This window comes from Styela clava, chromosome 13 (genome assembly GCF_964204865.1).
Source record: "Styela clava chromosome 13, kaStyClav1.hap1.2, whole genome shotgun sequence".
In the NCBI taxonomy this organism is placed as follows: Eukaryota; Metazoa; Chordata; class Ascidiacea; order Stolidobranchia; family Styelidae; genus Styela; species Styela clava.
In genome coordinates, this window is record NC_135262.1 from 12,883,461 (window position 1) to 12,904,770 (window position 21,310).

Here is a 21,310-nt window from a genome sequence, read left to right on the forward strand (position 1 = left end):
TAAGTAACGAATGTTTCTTCGACTTTTGATCTCTTGAATTCTTCCTCTTGAATCTACACTCTACCGTTGCAAAATTATTGGTTCTTATTTTAAGAATTAGGACTTAGTTATTTGATTAGGACGTATATTTACCAAAACACAACTAAAAACTAACAAACAACACGCGAAAATTGCCAAGACGAGATAATATCCACAACCACGAAAGACTGTCTGAATGGAAAAAGTATCTGATCGCTTCTGAAACGTTTATTGTTACTTCATTTTTGCAATTATGCTGATTGGCCAATGTTACGACAGTAAATAAGGAAGTGTATACTCGGGGAAACATTCATAATTATAATCAGTGATTTATAAAGTTGTTATACATAAATACGCTACACAGACGCAATGCTCATATTTATGGAAAATTCAAATTGTTTCGCGATCCAGAGCGGGGGGTTTCGCGTCCCAAATTTGGGTCGCGACCCCGTAGTTGCGGACCCCTGCCCTACAGTACGTCTAATTGTTACGTATTTTATGACTAAGATATTACTTCTAATTTTAAGATTAGAGTGACTAAGTTTAAACACGTAATCTATTAACCAAAAGCAGATAATTTACCCAATATCCTATAGTCCTATAAGTGTCCCTGTCTAGGCCGGCTTTTACCTCTTCTTTCCAGTGGAGGGGTACTGGTACTGGTGTGTGATGAACGACAGGCTTTGCTTCAGGGTCTATCATAAGTTTTATTGGCGGCCCTTCCATCATAGGGAGCGGTTGGTGTTCGCAGGTGTTGAAAGTGCTAGATTTGTATTATTCGATTAGATACTCCTGTAGCTTCTGTCGGTTTTCCCCATTCGGCGAGTATGGTAACGACGTTGGGATTGGTGGGGGAAGTTTGCGGCGAGGACATGTGCATCTTTATATGTCACCATTCTTAGTCCCTGTCAAAGTTTTGTCCGTCATGTTAATTGATGTCATTTCCCTGTTGACTTCGCCAATCTTTGAAAAATTGAACCAAGTTCAATGCATGCTTTCCTGCTCAAGAACAGCTTGTCCGAGCTGTCGGTAATGTAAATGATCTGACGGGTACGAACTATTTTCCCGTTATCAGTTGTTCCTGAAAATCTTGCAACTAGGGCGCCAAGGATATGTATCCATTTGTTATTGGTCGCAGTCATTGTTGTTGGGGTTTGAAATTCTTTTTAAACCCCAATTTAGCAAAGTCAGATGGTAGTATGTCGATCATAATATCAAAAAATGGCTGTGGATCTGACTTGCGTTTTTCCCATCTTTGGCACATATTGGTGGTCGTCCAGAGCCATTCCGTTGGATGAATTCTTGTAAACTGAGCATAATGAATTGGACATAGAGTTCTCCATGTCATCAGGTTCCTGTGATGGTTTGACCATTTTTGACGATGTTTTGCCACTACAAACTGATTCAAAATGGTGTAGTTTCAAGCAGTGGTAGCAAGTCTGATTGAAAGCAGGACAGGAACGTTATTTGATTCTCAGTGGAGAACTTTTGCCGTGTCCTGTTTCTCCGCAGTAAGTACATGTGGCTTGCATCTTATCGGATGTGGGCTTGACTTGAATTTCGATATGAGCTGATGGCGTCTGTGGACTGGGAATCGAACAGTCTGAAGGCGGATCTGTTGCCCGATTCTTTGGCTTCGACGAATTTGAAGACTTCTTCCAGGGTCATGTTTTGGTTCGGGTTCCCAAGAAGATCTAGTTGAAAGTCGGAGTTACCTATTCCTCTAGAGAGGATGTCGCGCATAATTTCTTCTGTATAATTCACATCTTGACTGCATGAGGGACTGCATTACAGACTGTCGCTTGGCCACGAATGCGGGCGCCAAAGTTTCTTACAGGTTCGTCTCTGTCTTGTTTCATGTTGGCGAGCTTGACTCTTGCGATCATGGCATTTTCCTTTGATAGCGTTCAGTATGTCTCGTTCTGATTTTCCTGTAAGATTAGGTGAGGTGCGAGTTAGATCTTTGCGCAGTGGATCGTCACAGCATTCCAATAGTTGGAAAATTATGTCTTGGCCAGATATTTTTGTGGCAGCTTTGTATTCTGTCCATCTTGATTCAAAATATGTCCATTCTTCAGTTGAGCTAGCAGATGTGATGGTTGGACGTTTTACTTTCTCAACTTGGGTTGTGGGTTGTTGAGTTTTTTGTGCGCTGTTTGTGGTAGCGTGTAAATTCAGCAATGCAGCAACAATAGAGGCCTCATCCTCTGTTTCAAATTCACATTCGTTGATTGGGCATCTGATCTTTGGCATCTTGATGTCACAAGGTATCCCACATAGGGTAAATCATAGATAATTATATATCACTATTTGTTTATTAGGCTATCAGTAAATAATGATTTACCCACTATATGAAAAGAAAGTATATGGTGAATAACGAATACCAATAAATATATAAACATAAAGAAATGTACAATGCTACTGATAATCTACTAATAACTTTGTCTTTTTTTAGCTCTCATTCTAAAAATAAGTTGGCTCTGGTTTTACTTGCGAAATCCTGTTGACCAGACCGAAATCCTGTTCACCAGACCTTGCATATATATATAGCTAAGGCAAAACGAGACTGCTGTTCATGTCCACAATGGGTAGAGAACAAACGTTTGAACTCAATGGAAGGAGTATTTATATTCCGGTATTTGTACTAGTTCATGATGCAACAACAAATACTTCGACTTGGTAATTTAATTTACAATATCTTCCAGTACCTAAAAAGTTCGATATAAGTTTTCATACCTTTGTCGAGTGGACATAACAAAGCCGCAAAATAATTTTCATAGTCAGAAAGAAAAACTATAGCTGCATTGTCTCAAAGGTTGTCTGATTAAAACAAATAGAATTAAATGAGTTTAACTGCAGACCAACAAAAGAATAATAATTTATCTATATATCGAATATTATATTATATATGTACATGTATTAGTAATTTTACCCATATTTGACACAGCTTCATTCTCAAGTCCGTTCATTTCCTCTCCGTGCTCGAGGTGAATAAATTCTGCAAACGTTCAATTTGTGTCAAAAAATTAACAAATGTCTTAAATTAGAAGGAAAATAATAAAAGAGTTCACTAGTACTTTTTATTGTTATGCTAATCAATAACTTTCCACGACGTTTTGAAAGCATTCAATTGGGATACATTTTGTGTACACAACATACCATCGTCTGATTTCCTAATATGATAAGTTCCATCTCCTTCATAGTCAACATGAAATTCAAATTCAACATATCTGGCAAATAAAACGGTGTTACAAAAATTTTCCTTCTATGCAACCTGTTATCTTTTTTACATTTATAATTGTGTTTTCGAGAATTTATTGGAAAACATTATTAATTAGTATGCTACCAGATCCGAGGCAATAGACTCGTAACTCTTGGACGAGTACTCAGGTAGATTTGGTAATTTAAACAACATATGAAAATGTAGAAGAATCACTATAGGTAAATAATTTATTTTTAATTTTATCTATTTTCAACAATATTTTACTTATTGTAACACATTTATACTCTGTAGATTTTGCTTTTTGTTTTCATATATTTACCTGGACCCATTTTCCTTTGAAACAGCTTGGAATCCAGTTTCTGTAGACGTGATATTAGTGAATCTGGCACAAGAGACCATAGACGTTATTTCACCAGTCCAGAATACCACGTAGTTTTTGATAACTACAAAATGGAAAAAACTTAATTATTACGGTGTTTCCCCGAAAATAAGTCCTTTAGCCTGAAAATAGGACCTAGCCCAAATTTAAAAATGATTTTAATCCAAGCCCTACCCTTAAAATAAGATCTAGCCGATAGCGTGAAATTTGTTTTGACCTAATCGAAGGCTAGAAATCTCTCTTACACGTTTCAAATGATTAAACTAAAACGCGTGAGAAAGGAAAAGGTTCAATGAGTGAAATCTTCATTGGAATTTATGAATCTAGTGACTGGCATGACATTCCAGAGGATGATGATATGGTCAATTTTGAATAATGGAAGTTTTTTGTTTAATAAAAACGTGTTATTTTTAAGTAAATGGATATCGGGTTTCATATTTGAAAATCTCGTAATTTTCTACTTCGTAATTTTGTTTTTGATAAATGGCATCCTCCCATATAAGCCCTAGTGTTATTTTTCGAAAGAAAATTAAAATAAGATCCTGTCTTATATTTGGGAAACACGGTGTATGTTAGCATTGGTTGATTAGAATTTAATACTAGTTACACGAAAATGGTTTTGACTAATAACGGATTGGAAGTAATTACTTTAATATTAACTTAAAGAGTCATGTTTTTCTTTAAAATCAGCAAAAACAAGTGGGTTCAACACACTTCTCTTCAATTTAGTCTCAATTTGAGTTGTTATCTTCATCTCCACCGTACCTTTCCAGCATCGATTTCCATGCCCTCTGAAATACAGCTTTTCTGTAACTGACTTGCATTTGTTATCAGTGCAATTGATGACAATAGTAAGAGTAATTCAACAATTGAAATCATGCTCATTATGACCATAAACGCTTCGTGATTTTTCTAATTTACCTGTAACAAATAGGAAAACGTGTTGTTCGTATATGGGTTTGCTTTGTATAAAAGTTCATCTGTATTATATGTATCAAACAAAGGTTCTTTAAAACGCCTTATTCAAAACATCTCAACTATATTATCAAAAATTAGAAGTTTATTTCAATGAAACAACCAAAAATAGAATGAACTGTTGTTCACATAGCTGCAATGTGAATGCTGCTATATTCTATTGTGCTGCTTTTATGCCTCCCAAGGCCCTTTTTCATTTCATAGTTCTTGAGTAGAATCTTACTCATTGTTTTGTTCTATCCTTCTATGTTTACTTTACGTCAAAATGAACTGTTTATAATTTGGGGGAAGATTCTCCGAGTCAGAGGACGCACAGGATACACGCAAAAAATCAATTCATGTTGTGACGATACAAATCTGTGGCAGTTCCACATAAAATATCCTGATTCAGTAACATTTGAATGAACTAGTTTGAATGAAATATATTTTATTCGCATTGCTCCAATTTTCTGTATATATATATATATATATATGTGGTAATATGTTTATTGTATTTGCCTGTGAAACATCTGCCAATCATGATGTGATGTTATTTGACATTAAGTATCTTGTAAAGTTATTTGTCCCTCCCCTTTATACGCGGAGAAATACGGTATTTTTGAAGTGCCCCATCACCGTAAGAAACTAGGTTTTAAGTATAAGTTCACTTACGTATGCGTAAAATTACCGAAGCATACCTGCAAATTTAAATAATTACTGGAAAAAGCTTAAAAAAATTAATGTGAGTGTAATATTAAACCTAAACTAAACAGTAATGAATTATTGTATTGTCTTGATTTGTTGAAGTTTGTCAAAATGAACACATTGCGACGACTCTCGCTTGTTCTCTTTACGGTTTTTCAAGAACGGTGTTCTGATATATTTTTATTATATCCAAAATTATATAAAATTAGCTTTTTTGTATGTACCGGTTTGGCTTGCCCTTCTTTTGCTTTTTGTTGTTACAATAGATGCTAATCAGTTTACCACATTATCTAATTCAAATTTTTTCTTATTTATATGATAATCATTTTACTTCATTTAAATTTTTATACAAAAGGTCCCACTGACAGTGAAGACATGGATACTTCATCCGCCGTTGATGCTTTAACAACGCCGAGATTTGAAGGTGGCTTAATATTATTGTTACCAATACCAATAATATAAAAAACGAATAGTCAAAATGTGAATTCCTATATATGAATGTTATTCACTTCGAAATCTTCTGGTCTGGCATGACTTTATCTTACAAACTTCGACAATATTCATTGTTAAAAAATGTGAGAATAAAATTGTCAAATAAAATAACCATACAGAAAATATGAAGATAGCAGACCCCCAAAGAAAATAGTCAATTTGTAAGCTCTTTGGCTACTATTACTTTGGCTTTTTCTGCTCTTTGAGATTCATTTTCGATTTGATTTTGCGTAGCAAATGAAAAATACCACTACTACCGAAAATATTCAAACACAAATAATATTAACACATCATAGTAAGAAAAAGTAACTCGTGTGTGAGTCTGGACAAATAATCTGATTAATTAGAAGTAACATAAAATATTTTGGGTGCAGCGCGAATTGACAAATCCAACTTAAATAAATTTTGATTTTTATAGAAGGGTATCCAATAAAAAATGACATTGGAAAGAACAACAGCAGAAGAGGGCCAATGAATTACGGAGAAATGTATTATACGCCCCTAGGTAGGTCTGTCACATAACCTGGTACATAAATTGATTGTTATTACTATTTTTATGTACTTTGTTCTCAAAAGCGGGTTCTCATGAGGGTTTTCCTATCTCCAGACAGAGCCTTGATCTTCGTGGGCACAACGAATACCACATAAACCATTTACTTTTTCAACATATGAATAAGAACAATCACGAGGAATATTAGAACAATCGTAAATATCCCACATGATGAATATTTATCATCATATTTTACTAAAAATTGCATTTTAATAAAACCATATATTTTTTTCCATATTTTCTTGGCGTGGTTCCTAAATTCAGTATACATTTCAAGTATATTATACGTTGACAGATGATCGTCAAGAAAAAACATTTTCAAGAAAATCCAGAGCTGGTATTTTTACAAACAACCCAGTCTATCCGAATTCGAACCAAGGTTGGTATCTAAATATGATTAAATATAATGTGAGTATTTGGATTTCTGCTTGGCAATTTTTACGTGTCATTCATATTGTACCGCGAATTTAAAATATTTTCCAACGTCTCTTTTAAAATCCTTTGACTTTTATTATTAATTTGAAAGACTTTTGCCATCGATTGGTGGGTTTCATTGATCTCATCTAATCTATTTACCCTGACTAGTAGGGGTCATGGTCGCAAAATAGCTGTCTACGACGACTCAACATAGTTTAATCTCTAATTTATGATTGAACATTTTAACACAATTTTATAGACACGTACTCACACGAAAACATTAATATTTGCAGGTGAACAATATACGAACCAGCAACTACACTCGTCGTCGAAAGGTTAGTGGTTTGAAACATAAGAATTTTATCCCTGCGACGTAACACGCTTGTCACAAACATAATATACTGAATTATACACCAGATTGGGTAGTACAACAATTTCATTTTTAAACGCTTTATAATTCAGTTCAAGAAGAACCGAATGCTAGATATGTGCATCAACAATACTCTGATTACAATCAAAGCGAAGAGTACCGACGGAATCAATACGTTGCGAGAACAGGTGCGGGGAGATATTCAATGCCTTTACTTTTAGAACATAATAGCTTTTTATAATTTCACTCCGCTTGTATAATCATCCTTTTGGGAAGCATGACAATGAAGCAATAATGAACTTGTTTCATCAATAGATAGTCAATTATCTTCGCACTGAATTTGAGAACTCTGCTCAAAATTTAGCGTTGTATACCAATTCTTTACAAAAGAGAAAATGGGTCAAAAAATATGGCAGTACCTCAATTTATCATTGTATATTTACAGAATTTGATGCGCATGAAAGACAGTTTCCTGGATATCGTATTTCAAGTGGTATGTAAAATATAATGGTTGTATTTCTGTCAAATAGAATTAAGGAATTTATTTGTACCCTTTGTCTTCGCTTCAGACCCCCTCGTTCGAATTGTTATTCTGTTAAGTATAAATGAAATTAATACTCATACTATGTACCCAAGTTGTGATAAATATTGTCAAGTCGTCATAAAAATAAAAAGTAAATTGATGCCATATTGTTACAGTAGAATTTGAAAAGCTAGCAAAAGCAGGAATCATATCGGACGATGCGACAGATGTTTGCTTTTTTACGATTGTGATCAAACTGTTACATCACCATAACAAACACATTTTAATTTACTGATACGGCATCGATTTTTAACAGGTTTTCTAAATCTGTTAAGAGATTTTGAGAAAAAATTTTGGTTGAAGAATATGCTCAACGTAGAATCGTAGATAACAGTTAAGCGCACAAAAAGGAATAAGTCAAAATTTATTTTCAGTTTCTCCCGACTACCGCCAGGAGATGAGTCGTATTCCACCTCCCACCGCAGACTACACTGTGCCCCCAACAGTTGCATATCCATCAACTGACGGACCTGGTTAGATTATTTCATTTCTTACAAATTAATATTTCCATAAGTATAATCAAGTACAAAAAAATGGGTCTTTGATACGATTAAAACATTTTAGCGCGGGGATGGGGTAAATGAATCGAATATTATACTCTATAATAGGTAGAACCATTGTGATGTAGCTGAATTCTGCCTACATCTATCGAATCACATACTCACAAGTTTATTTGAAAATGTAAGAGTTGAAGATTATGAGATATCCCATGACAGAGAAGTATTTAGGAATCATGTAATAGTGACAAAAAAAAGATTTTATTTTCATATTGTGCCTGTATTTTATCAGTCACTGCCAATACGACATGACATTGTTCTATTTCATACCAAAATATTTCCCACATCAGGTCCAAAACGTGGAACTCGTCGGAGGAGACAAACTAGAGAACGCCACCATCCACTTGGTTGGTAATTTAATCTATTCCTCGAATTTATAAATTCATCATATGCATAAATAAATGAACACGTATTTTAACGCAGATCTATAGTTACATTTACCTGTATTCAGCTTTTTATAATATGCAGTTTCTATAAGATCCTATGAACTGCATTACCAATGTGTGTGGACCAATTTATTATTACTTACTAAATCGCTGAACATAGCTCAACAAAATGTAGTCGGATACTTTTGATGATCCACGATAAAATTAGAATAGCAAATTTTACATTCTTGATCTATTCAATCTAGAGGATGGACACAACAGAGGAAGACGAGAAACACTAATGACAATGAGATTCGACGTTTCCAACAATGACAATGGATGAAAAGGAATAGACTGCTGAAAGAATGTTTTCCCGCTGTACATATATACTTTTTGTTTTAATGACATTCATTAACATAGCACACTTCGACTGTGAAAGCATTTTGAAATGGATTGTAAATAAAGACTTGAATTAAGATTGAATGGGATAATGAGAAAATATTTCAAAACCATGTATGTCGACAATATATTGTTGCGCAAAACATGTAGGAACATCTACTTTAAAACTGCTAATTTATCATTTCAATGAATTGTCGTTTTGGAGTTTCTGTTAACGTAAAAACACTACCATATTTTGGCTATTAGGATAGCTAAATAGCGCATTATCAATGGGAACCAAAAGTTACCCAAAATCGTGAAAAACTATTTTTCTTTGTCATGAACGAATTACGCAATAAATTTAATTCAACCATTTTGGCAAGCCGACTTCAACGAAACTAATATTATCCCACAATAGAATGTACATTTCCATCGCTACGACTTAAATAATTACTTTTCAATTAACCCATAATAGGATTTGTAGAATTTGTGTTGATGATTGTAAAACCAAAAATTGTCAGAAATGTGTCAATGAAGCGAATTTACGATATCATGTTTGTTTTTAATAATTTGAGGTCGACGTAAATGCATATAATTTGCAATTTTTTTATTTTATTTTTTATAGTGTTAGTCATTGTAGGCATAGAGCGTTTTGATTGGAGTTTTGTATATACTATTCGAAATCTAAAATAAAGTCAATAAAAGTGTATTTGTCTACTCCACTGTACCAGTGTAGGTGTTCCACGAACATAGATCGTTAGTACAAAACCTATTCAAAAGTTTGGGATAAATTCAATCCAGTATGAATTTAAAAAATGAAAGCAAATTAACTGATATTTTATGAAAATTTATTTATTAATTTTTAAATGAAACATAATGTAATGTGACTATTGACAATTTCAGTTTTAGGTTTTATCTTAAGTTGTCGAAAGTTGGCTAATGATTAGTATTTTCAAGATATAATTTTAATATGATTATCGTCACCAAGCGCCAAGTCTGTATTCATCGTCCACGCACGTAGAATCTACAGCATTACTACACAGAATTCACCACACGTAAAATTATTCGATTATGTAATTAATTACATTAGAAATAATTGTGTGTGCCAAATTTTTTATGACAATGTCTTGAACAAGTCTGCGTTAGGAAATGATAATTTATGATTTCAAAATATACCCACGGCCACACCTCCATATTAAGTCATGATTAATGCTTGGTTGTAAATTCAGACCCGTACACCCTATGAGTGGAAGACACCGGCTTACCTTCTTCATTTTAATAATATATTATTCTCATTTCAGCTAGGAACCAGACAGACTACAATAAACGATTCTCTTACAAGTTGTATTCAAAATAACATGCAATTGATTTATTGAGGATGAGTTTTAGTAAAATTGCATACATCAGTTACATTGCATTTTACCTTCAATGTCTAAAAGAAGTGTAAATTAATATGAATTTCAAACCAATCTCGCCAATATATGCACGGATTAGCGTCAAGAACAAGTGTGCCATAGTAACTCCAGAGCTGTTATAGATACAAATGAATATTTGGAAGCGTATAATATGATTATATTGGAAAATCAATACAAATATATTTGGAATTTCGTATTTTACTTTGCTTATTTTAGCGAATCATTGAAACAAATTCATTTTGAAGCATTCTTAGGAAATATTATATGCGAAAATCGGTAGTTTCTTTTTTGCATGATTTCTGGAACATGAAGCCATATGAGGAAAGGCGAAAGCATTTTCAGTGGCCTTTGTTGTAAATGACAGATTCGGTAAAAGCTACATGGTAATTCACTTACTGTTCAATGATTACAAATTGTTGTGATTGGCATTTAAAACAATTAGATGTGGTTTACGATTAGAACATTGTGTCATCAGAAACAATTCATGGGATGTACGGTAATTAAACGATTTGAAACGATTATGTTGGTGGTTGAAAGTCTCCAACTACAGTCCAATACTTCGTTTCCTAACCTGTTTCTGGAAATTGAGTTCAGACCTTTTACAACGGAGAGTGTTTTTATAAATAAACGTCGATAACATGCCGTTTTAGACTATATTCTTTTTGCACCGACACAACTTGCAGACATACAAAGACAGTGTTGCAAGCTGGACATTACCAAGCTGACACCAATAAAATGAGAACAACAACATATATACTAACAAGAAATAACAACACAACAATTGAATGATATATAAGTCCACTCCGTGTCGAATAATTTGACACAAATCAATTAAAATGGATTCGATGAGATTATTAGATTTCGAAGAATAAAATTATTGTAGATTACATATTAAAAGTAATGAAAACAAGTTTTGTTGAGTACTGCAACTGCACGTAGATGGATTCTTTGAGTAGTCAGAGGTTTTGACTATTTACTATTAATTAAGCATTCTAGGGTTGATTTAGGATTTCGACTAGAAGCGGTTCGAATCCACATCACTTCGAATCGATCCGAATCATTTTCAGATAGCGCAGAGGCGATTTTACGACGCACAACAAATTAATTAAATTGGTACTCCCGAAGTATGTGTACCAGGTTAGGGTTAGGCCCTAATATTATTCCGATTTTCTCTATTTTAGTTCTATTACTAGTTGGCGGACTGTCTGTGTTAGCCAAGTGAATATACCCCCTGCCCACGGGTTTCAGTCCCTTCACACAACTCGGTAGGCAAACAAAAGTAGTTACCTCCATATTGGTACACATACTTCCGGAGCATCTTGAAGTCAATCAATGCATTCATTTTCCAGCTATGTAATCTCTTTGGTCTAAACTAAAATGTAATAATGAATAGAGTGATATTTGCGTAATTTTTTTGTCTTTAACAAGCAGTCAATTAGTCATCTTCTTCGACAACATTTTATTGATTTGAAGATCGTGTATTGTCACCCATAAATCATTTTAACAAATGACTTTTTCAGTTTAAGAATCAAGTCAGGAGGATAATACCCAAGATTGGTTGAAATAATGTGATTCATCACACAAGATATCCAAAAACATTTCTATACATAATAATATTAAAAGCTCTAATTAAAAGAATTTGACTTAGTTCGTTTCTAACGAGCACGCCTAATATACCAATGTAATCATACATTTATCAATATCTGACGAGCGTCCTCTTCAATGACTTTTCTCGTCATTGTTATATGACAATTGATCGATACGTACAATGAAGGCCGGGAGATTGAATTTGAACATGCACTGCACACTTTGAACAGCTCTGCTAGACGAATAACTGAGCTACAGTCGATGTGTCCTGTTATTCTATATACGTTAACTTTTAAAATACATAGCACAATGAAAGCCTGTAATTGTTGAAATTTATACAACTAATTGATGCTTTAGTTTAGGGGTCGGCAACCTACGGCCCGCGGGCCAGATCCGGCCCGCAATGCAATGAGAAAATAAATCTATATCTATTCGACAGATGTATCACTGCTTGATTTTTATTATAAAAAGTATCATCCGTTCGATTTTCAACTTTCTAAAAATATGTGCAGCCCGCCAATGACTCGCAATCCTTAATTTTGGCCCGCGAGCGACAAAAGGTTGCCGACCCCTGCTTTAGTTATATGTGTTAATTTTTAAAATATCATGAAATAATGTGATTATCCCAAAATACATACATAGTGTATCAAAGGCTCTAATTTAAAAAAATCTGACTTCCTTCGTTGCTATCGAGAACGCCTAGTGTGCCAATAAAAAACCCATGATATTATTTGCTCATGAATGATAAAGTGCGTTTACGACCAATCATTTATAACACAAAATAGCAAGGTAGCAATATCATGAATATCTTCGAAAATTCGAAAATTGGGTGTACTCGTATATAGCGCGTAGGCTTGCACGTAATTTACGGATTTACGGAATTACGTAATTATTTGGAGTTACGGAAGGGAAGTTACGAATTACGTAAAGTCGTAATTATTGCATTGAAACGAGCTTTCTTCAAAGCAGTCAATTTCGTCTATTGCGAAAAATGAAAGCTCAACAAGTAGAAGAAGTTAGAGTTCCGGTATTCGCAGCCGTTTTTCTCTCTCTTGTTACGTAGGTGAAGGAAGGCATGACGCGTTGCCATTTAGTAACCTATTATCAACTTCTCTGGCATGGCCAATGTAAATTATTAACGTAGTTAAGGGGGAAGAACTGAGTAGGGCCGTTTGACGCCAACACATCTGGTTTTAACTTCTCCCGCAACTTAACCGTAGATAAGGGATAGAATTGCGTTGAGACCGGTTGACGCCAACACACCTGGTTTCAACTTCTCTCGCATCTTATCTAGCATGGCCATGGCCAATGTACATAATAACCGTAGATAGGGGGAAGAATTGTGTTAAGACCGATGGACGCTAACACGCCCGGTTTCAACTTCTTCGGGTGAAATGACTAATGAACGCAGGAGATCAATCTATCAAACACGGACTATCAAACATTTGTATCCATTTTACTTCTATTTATTATTTACTTGTTCAAGTTTTCCGTTACTTATGGTATATATATTCCGTTTCTATTTTATTCTATTTTATAGTCACGCGTTTAAATAGTGGGAATCCCCCACCAAGTGTGGATTAGCAATGCTTAACCATTCTTTATTGTTAATATCAACACTTGATATATGAACATGGAATATCATACTGTTTTTGGCTGTTTTATTTCAGACTTGGGGTATAAACAGGAAAATATCCATAACCTTTCTACACGACGATCTTGTGAAATTTAACGAAGAGCTTTCGCGACGAATTGGAACCAAATAAGCGAAAAGAGCGATTGATCACTCGCGCCAATACCTCGCCGTGATAATTAATGTCGCGCATATCAAATAGCAATATGGCGAAAAAAGAGAGATTGCGTAATGAACCAAAGCAACTTCGTCTTCTCGGCATCGGTAAAGCGATTGAGACGGCAGAGAAACAGCAAAACGACGGATTCCTCGCGGACCGCTGAAAATTTAACTGCTATCATATATAATCAAATATGAGCCAGTGTGTTTATTCAGTGCGAGATCCATTTTCTATTACAAAATCTTGATGTTCTGTGTACGGTTTTATCGTTATATATCAGTCCGAACTTGGCCTTGCTCATAATGTTTTTCACAATTCCTCTCAATATTTCGGCCATATATGATTAACTGTCTTACCAAATGCAGTAACTTATTTTGATTTATCGTCGACTTGAATACCACCGGCACTCGACCAAACTTGTGTCAATCTTGGCCGATAGGATCGCCGACTTGAGTTAGCAAATAAATGTCGTGAGTGTAAAATAAATGTCACAAAATGCATTGTTTTGCGATATAACTTTGTATTTTCGGAGAAGGCATATCATATAAGTTCGATATTTAAATTATACGCAAATGAATAATATTTGATCTAAATTTATCGCAAATAATGTTATAAGCATTCAGTCCGCGAAATGATTAAATGTAAAATGAAGCATGGTAATCGGAATATCGTCAATAAGTCGACATCAATAATTATTATTATAAAATGCTAACAAGGCAGTAATGTCGGAGACGATGCATAAACAAGTCTTCGTCGCGAGGAAATCGCAAGTATAATCAAACCAGAGAATACGCTCGTCGTTGGTTAATAAATTAGAAGCCCGTAATTTTTATTCAGTACTAAGGTGGTTTTAAAAAACTATCGTTTCCATAAATATCCGTATACCAGTGTCGGTAATGATAAAATAAAATTGATCGCATAAAAATGGGACGGTTAATTTGCGAAGGTGATAAAGGAAAACCAAAGCTAACACAAAAGATAAAAATCAGAATAAAATTAATTTGAATTCGCTCCTTGATATTTGTCTTTAACATCTGCCGACGGCGTGTAGTACTGCCAAGAATATGAAAACCCAACTTCAATGTCCCATTCGGAGAAGAAGTGGATTCAATTGGTTGTTATGGTAGGTTTAAATGCGTGGAAAAATATCGCAATTACGGGGTCATTACGTAATTGATATTGCCGTAATTACGGAATTGATTTTTGTCAATTACGTGCAAGCCTAATAGCGCGGCGATGACGAAAAGTTTTGCCACAACCGCGGCGAATCTGCCATGGTTTCAACGCAGCTTCGAAATATGGTGCGTACCGTTATACTGATGTAATGTAATACTGTAAAAGGGGGTCATGTAATACTGTAAAAGGGGACCTTGAGACCTGGGAGGCCTGATAAAGGAAAAGTGTTATGCAGTCATTGCGAAACGTATAATTCTTTCATTATCGTACTGTCCTATCTCTGTATTCCAAGGCTGCCCAGCCCATTCTGATTGCTTTCTTTAGTGTCGACTTTGATCGTCTTTATCGCCGACGTAAAGTAAAAAAGTCAAATATAACTTTGCTACTGGCTATGTTTATATTTTGTTTATGTTATGTTTGCGTTCAGGAAATGTCGCCACTGCGTATCCGTAAATATTTCTGATAAAATTGACTTAATGGCATTTCTACATATTCAAATTAGTGTATAAATTCGTCCAGAAATCTATTTATGTGTAAATATATATTTGTAAATTTAATAAGCATTGATAAAATTTTGGCACTATGCTAGTCTATGCATTCACGGGGGTTAATTGTGAAAATAAATCAAACTGTTGTTGAACAAAAAAAATTAAAATCAATTATTTTCCTGCTATATAACCTCTTTGGTCTAAAGCAGGAGTCGGCAAACTGCGGCCCGCGAACTAATTATTTATGGCCCTCGAATGGCCTGACTTTTAATGCATAAAATAAAAATTGATCCTAAATTTAATATTGTCTCCACACGTATTTATGTCGTAACGAGTGTTGGTCTAATAAAGCAGGGGTCGGCAAACTGCAGCCCGTGGGCCGAATGCGACCGGCGAACTAACTTTTTGCGGCCCTCGGAAGACCCGAACTATTTTTTGCGGCCCAAGACCCAAGACCCAACTTTTAATGCATAATACAAAAATTGATTCTAAATTTATCATTGTCTTCACACGTATTTATGTGGTAACGAGTGTTGCTGTGCGGTGCTTGTTTTTTAGTGAATATAGTTAGTTCTAGGTTGTTCACTTGGTGAACTTTCCATTGTTGGTTGTCATTATATATGAGTTAAATTGTTATGTTGATTTTTAAATTTTAAAAATGTCTGGAAACGGTGGGGACTTTGCGACTAGGATGGAAGATTCCAAAGTGGACGCAAAAATATTTTTTATTCTTGCGCATTTCAAAACCTGTTACTTGATGTGCTAAGTTAGCATCGCAAGTATTAGGAAGTAAAGGTTAATCGTCTTTACGAAACGTGTAATTCGATGCTGCGTCACTATTTATCTGTGCGACAGTGCAAATCGTGTAATGAGCACGTTCGTGAACACTTATCGCTGTAAGCAGCTTTTTCTAAAATGAATAAACATCGTACTCGCTTGTGGCATCTCCAATCGGACAACATACTGCGGGACAACGAAGTTGTCATTTGATTTTAACGGCCATGACACAAAAACAAAATCATCTTTCACAATGATAATAAGTAAATGAAAATCAATGTATTGTTTGATAATGCATTAAAAAATACCACATACACGAGTCATTGTGGCAGGCTTTTAACGCAGCCATAGAAAGTGCAAGTGTGCCATAATTTGTATAATGTGGCGATTGTTCGCAGGCCGAAATGAATGCCGCCCGCACGCTAGCGGAAATGTGTATATTTGGCCCGCAGGTACATAAAGTTTGCCGACAACTGGTCTAATATGTAATAATGAACTTAGATACATTTGCGTACATTCTTCTGGTACTTACCATCTACTGAACATCGTGTATTGTTACGCATAAATCATTCTCAATTAATGACTTCATGAATCCTAGAATCAAATCAGGGGATTGATATTTAAAATTAGCTCAACTCAACTTTCTGTTTCTAACATGCAGTCAATTTGTCATCTTCCTCAAAAACACTTTAATTAACGATTTAATCGCAATAAGACAAAGCCATCAAGTTCAATTGAATTTCTGAGAGTTGTTATCCGGTACTTTATCATCTGCTGGACATCGTGTATTGTTACACATAAATCATTCTTAATTAATGACTTTATGAATCCAGGAATCAAACCAGGAGATTGATATCTAAAATTGGCATAAACCTTCTAAAGTTAACACATTAATTGACGTCGTCGTTATATGTGTTCACTTTTTGAAGCTGAGTACATACAACATTTGGTTGGAATCATGTGATTTGTGATTAGACAAAAATTTGACTTCCCTTGTCACTAACGAGCACGCCTAATATGCCAATGTAATCATAAATTTAGTGATACCGACTAGCGTCCTCTTCAAAGACTTTTCTCGTCGTCGTTATAAGACAATTAATTGATACATGCAATGAAGGCCGAAAAGTTGAGTTTGAACATGCATAGCTATGACGACAACTAAACAACTAAACGTCAGTGTGTCTTCCTACTTTTATTGGAGAGAATTCCATAAGACATAGCACAATAACCGGAGAAACGTTTATGCGTTTACGCAGAGGAAACTTCTAATCGAAATTTTCAACCTAAACAAGTCACATTGTATATACCGGGGCTTCGTTCTGTATTTTTCAAAAATCTGCAGTAGCAAATTAATTGGAGGGAAATATTTGAATCTATAATATTCAGTTTTATCATAGTTTAAAATAAATGGTTCATCGTGGCACCAACTTTTTTTGGAATTTCTACAGAATTACACCACAAATTTATTGCAACATGTGGAGAACATTAATGAAGGTAGATTAACTTCACCTACAATAATGAAAGTTGTTTTCAATCATTTCAATATCAAGTAAACTCCAGGTGAAATATTTGCGGTTCTTCAAACTTAAGTGTACAACGATTTGAAGACGAAAAGCACAATAACAGTAGCAATGCGAACGTTTACGGAATGATTTCGAATTTATTTCAAATTCCGCACAACTTGATTCTCCACCAAAGTAAACCACAACTGCTGAATGTTAATTTAAATATAATTTTTACCAGGACATTTTGGCACTAAAATCCTGATGTTTTCTGAATATTCTGATATCAAATAATAAGGTCATAGGAATCAATTTGGCGATATGAGCGTGTCAGCAATGTCTTGACAATCGCCATGACACATCATTTCAATGCTATTTGTAATTACTTTCTCTTGCGTAACTTGTTCTGTTCGTATCATGTAGTCAATTCATCATCATTTTCAAAAAAAAACAAATGATTTGATCGCAAAATAACAAAACCGTGAACTTCTAAGTCACTCTTTTTTTTAGAATTTTTATTCGGTACTTTATCATCTGCTGAACATCACGTTTTGTTATACATAAATCTTTTCTAATCAATGATTTTATTAGATTAAGCAATTAACGAAATATAGCTTAACTTGAGGAGGCATAGACCTAAATTTGTTGAAGTTTATACACTAATAATTTACGTCATTGTTTTATGTTTTAACTCAAAATCCCATGAAATATTGATTCTATAAAAATACATGCACAATGTATCAAAGGCTCTAATTAGAAAAATCAGATTCCTTCGTCGCTACCGAGCACGCCAACAAATGTGCCGAAAATATCCTCGTTTTTTAATTGACAAAGTACAAAGAACGCTCTACAACGATAAGTTATTTGCTCATGAAAGGTAAAGTGCGTTCACAACCAATCAGGTATAATACAAAACAGCATGAGAGCATAATATTATGGATACTCGAAAGCAAAAAATTCTCAGAACGAATGAGTGACCACTGTCTTCTTATTGCCAAGGCATTAAAAGAAAAAAAGGGGAAAAAAAGAAAAAACAAAACATTATAGTTCTATGGCTTAAAGTATATATAGTCGTGCAGAAGTATTGTAGTCATAATCAAGTTTTGTTAGATTGAAGTGTAATGATTGTCATTTTAACATTGTTAGGCTTCAGACTCAACATGGCGTCGATGTTTCAATGTAAAGCATGATCAAAAAAGATGTGAAAAATTAACGGATGTCGGTGGGCAGAAACGCAAGCTTAAAGCCAATGCGGACATCCCCAGACATTCGTTACCTGATTTTTTCTAAAATCAAGAAAAAAAAAACTCGCGTATGAGAGTAGGCGCAGAAAGGTTAGGTTTTTGACAAACACAAGCGAATCAGGAGTGTGAATAATTTCAGAAGTCAAGTGTAAATTTGTTTGCATTATACATGTTCAGTTATTTAGCCAATATTTGAAAAAAATTTCACGGGTTAAAATAGAGTTTGTCAGCTTCGTCATAAAAGGACCCCCAGTGTGCAGGATAAAGATAGGAACAATGTGCAAGAAGCAAACGACACAATTTAACTTAAATAGCACCGGTATACGTCTGCAATTTATTCCACATGATAATAATTAAAATCTGGTACATGACCTTGTGAATATACCGGTAATAGCGCCATAAAACAAATCTCAACACATAAATGATGCACGGCATTACATGTGTCTCTTTACAATACTAGATGAAAAATAGGCGAACAAAATTAGTTACCTCCATATTTGTACACATGCTTCTGGAACGCCCAATGAACAACAAGAAAAACATTAGCGAATGCTAATCTCGCTTCATCAGTTGATGGCAGCAACCAATTTGTCGCCGCGTTTCTCCTAAGAGCCGCCGTGGTAATCCGCAATCAACCTCTGTTTTGGGGCGTCAAAGGTGTGGATTTCTACTTTTATTGGAGAGAACTTCATAATACATAGCACAATAACCGGAGAAACGTTTATGCGTTTACGCAGAGGAAACTTCTGATGGGATGTTCAATCTAAACAAGTCGCAATGTATAAACCAAAGGTTTTGTTCTGTTTTTTACAAAAAACTGCCGTAGCAAATTAATTGAAGGGAAATATTTGAATCTATATTATTTAGTTGTATCATAGTTTAAAATAAATGGTTCATCGTGGCACCAAATTTATATACATTGTGACTTGTTCAGATTGAACATTTACATGGATTAATTTTACCTACAATAATGAAAGTTGTTTTAAATCATTTCAATATCAAGTAAGCTCCAGGTGAAATATTTGCGGTTCCTAAAATTTAAGCATACCAAAATTTGAAGACGAAAAGCACAATAAAAGTAGCAAAATGACGTTTACGGGATGATTTCAAATTTATTTCAAATTCCGCACAACTTGATTCTCCACCAAAGTAAACCACAACTGCTGAATGTTGATTTAATGAATATAATTTTTACTAGAACATTTTGGCACTAAAATCCTGATGTTTTCTGAATATTCTGATCTCAAATAATAAGATCATAGGAATCAATTTGACGATATGAGCGTGTCAGCAATGTCTTGTCATTTGTCAATCGCACAGACACAACATTTCAATGATATTTTTATTTACTTTTTTTTGCGTAACGTTTTTTGTTCGTATCATCATCATTTGAAAAAGAATGATTTGATCGCAAAATAACAAAACCGTGAACTTCTAAGCCACTTTTTTTCTTAGAATTTTTATTCGGTATGTTACCATCTGCCGAACATCACGTATTGGTATACAAAAATCCATCCTAATTCATGATTTCATCAGATTAAGCAATAAAGCTAGCATATTTGTATCGAAAATTAGCTTTAGAAGGCATAGACCTACATTTGTTGTAGTTTATACACTAATAATTGACGCCTTTGTTTAATGTCTTAACTTAAAAGCCCATGAAATAATGATTCTACAAAAATACTTACACAATGTATCGAAGACTTCTTTCGTCGCTACCGAGCACGCCAACAAATGTGCCAAAAAATATATTTGTTTTTGAATTAACAAAATACAAAGAGCGCTCTACAACGATATATTATTTGCTGATGAAAGATGAAGTGCGTTCACGGCCAACCAGTTATAATACAAAACAGTATGAGAACATATTATGAATATTCAAAAGCAAAAATTTCTAAGAACGAGTGAATGACAACTGTCCTAAGCCATTGTGGTTTTATTACTTAAAGTATATACAGTCGTGAAGAAATATCGTGGTCATAATTAGGTTTTGTTCGATTGAAGCTTAATGATTATCAGAATTTTAACATTGCTATATAGGCTTCAGACTTAACATTACGTCGATGTTTCAATGTAAAGCGTGATAAAAAGGCGTGAAGAATTAACAAGGTCGGAGGGCAGATATGCAAGCTTAAACCAATGCGGATATCCCCAGACATCGTATCTTTTTGTATCTGAAATCATATGTAGACTAGCGCTTGAGAGTAGACGCGGAAAGGTTGGGGTTTTTGACAAACAGGAGCGAATGGGGAGTATGAATTATTTCGAAGGTCAAGGGTCAAAAGTAAAAGGGTCTTGAAGTAATTAATAAAATGTAAATGTGTCATGGTATTTTTG

At 34.5% G+C, this 21,310-nt stretch overlaps 1 protein-coding gene and 1 long non-coding RNA gene across 2 annotated transcripts in view; one reads left to right on the forward strand and one right to left on the reverse strand.

Annotated features, from left to right (window-relative positions):
- Positions 1-8,956, forward strand: part of LOC120333040 (uncharacterized) — a 104,900-nt gene extending 95,944 nt beyond the window's left edge. The window contains exons 14-21 of the mRNA XM_078119456.1: positions 5,635-5,703; positions 6,190-6,276; positions 6,617-6,700; positions 7,032-7,073; positions 7,201-7,296; positions 7,554-7,601; positions 8,066-8,164; positions 8,880-8,956. Of these exons, the coding sequence (XP_077975582.1) occupies positions 5,635-5,703; positions 6,190-6,276; positions 6,617-6,700; positions 7,032-7,073; positions 7,201-7,296; positions 7,554-7,601; positions 8,066-8,164; positions 8,880-8,956 (602 nt within the window). The remainder of the gene's footprint in view (positions 1-5,634; positions 5,704-6,189; positions 6,277-6,616; positions 6,701-7,031; positions 7,074-7,200; positions 7,297-7,553; positions 7,602-8,065; positions 8,165-8,879) is intronic.
- LOC144431203 (uncharacterized) lies at positions 2,740-3,646 on the reverse strand. Its single transcript, XR_013479872.1, has 3 exons — positions 3,561-3,646; positions 3,178-3,248; positions 2,740-3,016 (listed from the first exon to the last, which is right to left on the reverse strand). It is a non-coding gene; the product is annotated as an uncharacterized LOC144431203 (long non-coding RNA).
- Positions 8,957-21,310: the final 12,354 nt, after the last annotated feature.